General features: G+C 37.2%; 1 protein-coding gene across 1 annotated transcript; it reads left to right on the plus strand.

Annotated features, from left to right (window-relative positions):
• Nucleotides 1-5,062: 5,062 nt before the first annotated feature.
• Nucleotides 5,063-5,975, plus strand: LOC118675794 (guanine nucleotide-binding protein G(i) subunit alpha-like; the record flags this gene model as incomplete). The annotated part of the gene is made up of 1 exon (XM_036348580.1): nucleotides 5,063-5,975. A coding segment is annotated over one exon (603 nt), but the record flags the coding sequence as incomplete, so codon positions are not given.
• Nucleotides 5,976-7,361: the final 1,386 nt, after the last annotated feature.

Genomic DNA, 7,361 nt, shown 5'->3' on the forward strand with positions numbered 1-7,361 from the left:
ACATTTTCTTCCCTAGGGCTTGAAACTAAAGTAGCCAGGTAAAAGTTATCTCTATGGAAACCAGACAGTAACAGTGAATAGAGATATCAGGTCTCTTTCTCTCATTTTTTATTTCTCTTTAGAATCTACATTCAACCATGCTGTTCTCTGAAGTACAGTTTAGGAAAAGGTAGTTTTTCTAAATAAATAACTTAGAAAATGTATAATCCACAGAAATTTAAGGAATGTCTGACATTTTCTAATTATTTTTCATGTAGCTGCTACACACCTATGCGTTCTCTGTTGAAACAATATGTTTTGTTGAAGAAAAATCAATTAATAAAGCTTCTCATGTAACATAACAGACATGGTAAATCCTAGTTATTCCAATGTAATGTAACCAATGCAGACACTGGTTATAGAATACAGAGCAATGTTCCCAATGGTACTTTCGCAAAACTGAAAACTATTCTCTCAGAAGGACCAAGTCCAATAGGAGAGGCTCAGAAGTCAGACTTTGAAACCCACCACTTAAGGCTTCTATGCTTCACTACCTGCCTTTATACTTATACCATTTCCAACCTGCTTCACCACTTTATTCCATGGTGTTCTGTGTTGTGAGAGGAAAATAATAGCCTGAGTATGAAGTCATCTAAAATCCCATTTTAATAATTCTGGAAAAATGAAAGTTCTTTGTAAAGTAAGTTAATGACTCAGAATTGTTTAGGTTTAGCAGAATAAGTGACATTTTCTAACAGCTTCTCAGTAAACTATAACTTATTTTGTAATCCAGGAGAGAAGAAATTAATCATTATTTATGCTGGTATGTATTCCTGGAGGGCTTTTTATTTTCCCCGTTTTCAATACATAGCAGAATGTTAGTTTCTTGCTGAAAACTGAACATTTCAAATCAACTCTTAAGAAAACAAAACAATTTTATGGTAGACTAGATGCCCGGTGCACGAAATTCATGCACGGGGGAGGGGGTGTCCCTCAGCCCAGCTTGCACCCTCTCCAATCTGGGACTCCTCGGAAGATGCCTGACTGCCTGTTTAGGCCCCACCCCTAAACCGGCAGTCGGACATCCCTCTCACAGTCCAGCACTGCTGGCTCCCAACCGCTCGCCTGCCTGCCAGCCTGATCACCCCCTAACCACTCCCGGCCAGCCTGATCGATGCCTAACTGCTTCCCTGCCAGCCTGATCGCCCCCAACCCTCCCCTGCCAGCCTGGTCACCCCCAACTACCCTCCCCCGCCACCCTGGTTGCCCCCAACTGCCCTCCCTTGCTGGCCTGGTTTCCCCTAACTACCCTCCTCTACTGGCCTGGTACTCCCAACTGCTCTCCCCTGCAGGCCTGGTTGCCCCCAACTGCTCTCCCCTGCTGCCTTGGTCACCCCTAACTGCCCTCCCTCCTGACCTGATTGCCCACAACTGCCCTCCCCTGCTGGCCATCTTGTGGCTGTGGGCACTGTCATCTTTGAGGGCGTAGCAGTCAATTAGCATATTCCATCCTTATTGGCTGTGGGCGCCGCCATCTTTGAGACAGCATGAAGGTCAATATGCATATTCCCTCTTTATTAGATAGGATCACCTATATTTTACAAAAAAAAAAAAAAAATAGGTGGACTTTTTGTTTATAAGCATCTTTGGAAAACTTTTGTAATGAGCCCTGAGTTATATAAATTACCTTACAACATATGTGTGTGGGTGAGAACACACACACATGCAGCCTCAGAATTCCAGTTATTAATTATGACAAAATGTATTCAGAGCATAAAATATATTATGCTATCCTTTAAGTAATTTTGCCCGATTTAATTTTCTCATCATAATAATCATATGAATCAGCTACTATTATCCTTATCTTCAGATGAGGAAATCAAGGCACAGATGATTAAGTCACCCAATGTCATAGAGCAATTAAGTGGGCTTCCAAGTATCATAAATCAAGCAATCTGGCTCCCAAAGCAGATTAATGAATGCTAATCAAATTCTGCATGTTTATTTTTAATTTAGGCACATATGGTAGTACTGTGATTATATTATAATCAGGGATTCTACTCATATAAATTCATATTCACAACAAGGATAAAGAAATGGATGGATATGCAGATACACATATGCATATAGATATAGAATTAGAGATAGGGATAGAGCTAAATAGGCATGATCAGGTTTGGTATTTTACTCTGGATTTTTTAAATACCTAGTACAAGTCCTCAATCATCCTTGGTACAAAGTTTAGTAAAGCCAGTTTCAAAGACATCAAAGCATTTTCATGGATGACAAAACCATAAAGCTAATTGCAGAATTATATATTATTGCTCCCCACATGCACACATGTATTTTTACTTTATAATGGGATGATATTGTACTAAATAATGTTGTTTTCTTTATACTTTTCATGTTTCTGATAATATGTTAATGTGATTTTTATCACAAACTTAATTGGAAATGTGGGACTCACTTATCATGTATAAGGATAAGTTTAAAAAACATGCGTAGTAAAAATGGAAATCTAATATCATGTGTGTAGTTTTTGCAACAACAAAGTTGGATAAAAAATCAGTAACAGAGAGTAATAAGCAATTGTTGTAATATAACAAATTCAGACACTGCTTATAGAATACAGATCTCTCTGTCTAACACACAAGGGACTTTTAGCAAGCGACTAGTGCCAGAATTTGTTCATTGCAGCTTTAATAAAGCAAAGACTTTGTAGTAGTTTGGATTCGTGGACTCTGACATGCTGTAGAGGCCACCGCTGAAAGCATAACTACCCCATTCTGCTCCCATTGTGTCATATTGCGAATGGAACAAACTCCAGTGGTCTCCATCTCCTGATGGAAGGAGTCCAACATTGTTATTAAAAAGCTAATGAGCCAAAGACCAGCAGGCCAAAGAGACTGACACAATGCACCAAGGGAGAGTATCCTAGAGGAATGGTGAAACACTGCTAGTCAGGATAGAGGAAGAAAGCGTCATATATGAGGTTTGGGTTCTCACTTAAAAATTCTAAAGAGGATCTCAGGAACATGAAGGAGGGTCCTGGGTTGGTCGCTGTTTTTGAGATAAGTTTAGGGAAAATGAAAATTTAAGGATTGTGTGTTTATGAGTTGAAGGTGGATCTCAAATTGGGTAGCCCCATCAGATGGGATCAGCAAAGCAGGTCAGAATGTGTCATTGCATTGAAAGTACTAGTCACTCATAGAGGGGGTACTTGTGACGTTATGACTGTGGCATAACCAGGGGGAAAATATTTCCTGTGAACTTTTCCCCTGGCTGTAACTGTCTGTTCCCCAGCCTCATTAACACTGGGACTGTTTTTGTTTGTTTGTTTGTTTCTTCATTTTTCAGTGCAAGCAGATTTTTCATCTTTCAAGCCAAGACAGGGGAATTTCAAAAGCAATAAAACAATTTAATTTGCCCTAACCGGTTTGGCTCAGTGGATAGAGCATCGGTCTGCGGACTGAAAGGTCCCAGGTTCAATTCCGGCCAAGGGCATGTACCTTGGTTGCGGGCACATCCCCAGTGGAGAGCGTGCAGGAGGCAGCTTATTGATGTTTCTCTCTCATCGATGTTTCTAACTATCCCTCTCCTTTCCTCTCTGTTAAAAATCAATAAAATATGTATATAAAAATAAACATTTAAAAAAACAAATTAATTTAATTAGGCTCTAATATTATGTGTTAGCAAGGGTAAATGTGCCCCTTTTTACAGGAGAGAATAAAAAGAATGTCTTTCCTCGGGCCCTTTCTGATGCCACAGTGTTGGAGGACATCATCCTTAACCAGGACATCCCTAGAGAGCACAGGATTCAAGGGCCGACACAGCGGGCCACACGTTAGGCAGTCCTTTTGACACTGGATGCCTTAGCCAACAATTAAGCTAATTTACATTTTTTATTTTTTACGGAATCTTGAGTCATTAACAATGGTTTGTCTGAAGTGCTAGTCAATGAGAAAATTAAAATTCCTTGTGCATCAAGGAACGTCTTAACTCACAGATACCCAAATTATAAATCAAGACATGTCTCTATATAGCTTCATCTGATTAACCATTCAGACTTTCAGACATTGGGACTATTGTTAGAGAAACAATTATTATTGCAGTTTCCAACCTACCTTTCTTTACTTGATGATAGAATGATATCGTTTTCCCTACTAAGGAGGAGTGTTGTTCTTCCTCCAGAGTACTAGAGTTTCCATTACTCTCTAGAACCACATTATTCCAATTTAAGAGTTGAAGATTTCCAAATCACCTGGGTGATCCAATCCAGGGCAAAAAAAAAATACGTTTGAGCTATTTAACTTTTGCTTTATCTAAGCATATAGTCTTTATGGATAAAAATTTAAGTCGATTATTTATCATCATTTTCTTTCTTTGCTGTATCCTCTTCTTAGACATGATTCTCCATGGCTCAAGGAGGACATACAAAATACAGCTAATTTTTTTATTCTTCCTTTTTAAATCAGAGTATGCCTATCCTCTTAGCAGAATCAGCTTTGAATACTAAAAATTTTTCTAGTGTTTCTGCTATTTCTTATCCACCAATAAGATTCCTTGTTTATTTTCTCAAACAAAACTTTTAGTTATACTCAGTGAAAATTTATATTGAGCTATATAATACTCCATGAACTGATGCAGGACCTTAACCAATTTTATGTATTATACATAACAAATTCTTTAGTAATCTTATTCATGTGCAAGATCTATTGGGTTATTTTTTGTGATAAGATGACAGTTATTGCTGTAATTGTAATAATTCAACCAGATATTTTTCATCCTTCATGTGTGAATATCACACTAAGTTTCTCATCATATTGTTAACCCTAAAATAACTGGAAATTTAATTTTATTACACTTCTCTATCCTTGATGACTGAACACAGTTTATATTTTAGAGACAAAATCGTTAGAGAGGCACTTTATTATGGTATCTAGGCTTCCTGTCTTTAATCTTGTCTTTCAAAATGTATTCACGTAAAAATGTGTAAATCAACAACTGGTGAGTTTATTTAAATTTTAAATATTGTATATATGTATATTAACATTACATATATACATTATGTGTGTGTATATATTACCTAAATGATTTGGAAAGAATATCCCAAACCAACTACATTCCAACTCAGCAAGATGTCCTGCGGACAAGAGTGAAGACCACAGGCATTGTGGAAACTCATTTCAACTTCAAAGAACTGTACTTCAAGATGTTTGATGTAGGCGGCCAAAGATCAGAACGAAAAAAGTGGATTCACTGTTTTGAAGGAGTGACAGCAATCATCTTCTGTGTGGCCCTCAGTGACTATGACCTTGTCCTGGCTGAGGATGAGGAGATGAACCGAATGCATGAAAGCATGAAACTGTTTGACAGCATTTGTAACAACAAATGGTTTACAGACACTTCAGTCATTCTCTTCCTCAACAAGAAAGATCTTTTTGAGGAAAAAAAAAAGAGGAGTCCATTAACTATTTGTTATCCAGAATACACGGGTTCCAACACGTACGAAGAGGCAGCTGCATCCATCCAGTGCCAGTCTGAAGACCTGAACAGGAGGAAGGACACCAAGGAGAACTACACCCACTTCACCGGTGCCACCGACACCAAGAACGTGCAGTTTGTTTTTGACGCTGTCACGGATGTCATCATTAAGCACAACTTGAAGGAGTGTGGGCTTTACTGAAGCGAGTGGGCGTGGAACCAAAGTTATTACATGTGGAGTGTTGAGACCAGACCTCTCCTGCTGTCTCCGTGGCAGCAGCGAGCATGACCGGGACCAGGGAAGGCGGCAGCATGCAGAACTCTAGCGCTCTTTCGCACAATCTTCTGTAGGAGGGACTCTTAATTGACACGAGATGCTCAAGTCAAACATGGGATTGGACAGCCGTAAAGTATGAACCAAGACATCACTTGGATTTCAAAATCTCAAATGTTAGAGCAGATGTGAAGTTGAGGTGCTGCATTCCAGAACTTCAATATGTAGCTTTTTTTTTCCTTGTTAACAGACCATCAGTTTATTTTTTTAAGGTTTTTTTTCCCCCTATCAAGAATACAAAATTTTATTTCTTTGTTTGCAAAAGAATCTTTATTAAAACCCACAGTCTTAACTAAAAAAAAAAAAAATACATATACACACACATATGTGCACATATAAATACACATGCATACCATTTTTACTAGGTAACCAGAAAACTTCAGAATCACCTAACAGGAAAATTCTATGGTTTATTTACACATACATTTATTTATAGACATCATCCCTAAAATGAATTAAAACAGAGTATATGCCCTATGTAAATAAGGAGCTTTAATGCTTCTCTTAACATTTTATAGTATCTGTTTATTTTTCTCAGTCAAGTGAAATTCTACAAAGGAAAAGTCATTTTCCTTTATATTGCAACTTGATTAAGCTTCTCTTTTACAACATGACTGCATAATTCTACAGGATATTTTATGAACATCTAAATTTTACTGTGCTAATTAAATTAATTGACAAGGTTTGGTTGGGTATTTATGAAGTATTATGAAGAACCCCATTGTTATTACCTATTTTAAAATAATTGATAAGAGGTACACATTTACCCCTTGTTAAATTAACAGATTCATTTGGATATTATAATTAATATAATACTTACTCACTCAGTTATAGTCTGTAATTACTCTACATGACAAATCTAACAACATTAGGAAAACCACCAGTAAGTACTAACTAAATCAAATCTGTCTCATTGTGGAGAGAAGATCATTTTTTAAAAAATTTTAAGTAGTACACTCAGATATACATTTATTAAGCTTTTATCACTTGAGTAGCGTTGCATTTTTGTGATCACCTATAAAGTACCATTTCGATTTCTTAATTATTCAACATATTTCCCTGATGATGAAAAATAAATTTTAACATTTTAATTACCATAACTTTTGTTTTATTAATCCCTTCACCTTTATCACCCAGACCCATAATCCCTGCTCCCCTCTGACAGCTGTCAGGAAGTTTCATAATTTTAAGAATGTAGTTATTAATCCTGTCATTAATTTTGACTCATTAATTTCTTTCAAGAAATTAAAGAAAAATTAGTCTGTTCTTGTTATTCAAGGAATGATACAAATTGGATGTTAATATTAAAAGATTAGAGAATGGGTTGCAAATAATTTCTATGTTAACAACATATCCTAAGTATGTGTGGTAAAATATCTTTTCTGTAATCAAATACTTTTAGGGGGTAATTTCTTTCCACGCGCTAGAAACTAAATGTCTGGGTCCCCCCCAAATCCATATACTGAAGCCCCAATTCCCAATGTATCCCAATGTATATGGAGGTGTGGCCTTGGGAGGTAATTAGGTTTAGACTGGGCCATTAGGGTAGAGCCTCCCTTGTGGG

The sequence above is a fragment of the Myotis myotis genome, unplaced genomic scaffold, assembly GCF_014108235.1.
Source record: "Myotis myotis isolate mMyoMyo1 unplaced genomic scaffold, mMyoMyo1.p scaffold_m19_p_2, whole genome shotgun sequence".
Classification (NCBI taxonomy): Eukaryota; Metazoa; Chordata; class Mammalia; order Chiroptera; family Vespertilionidae; genus Myotis; species Myotis myotis.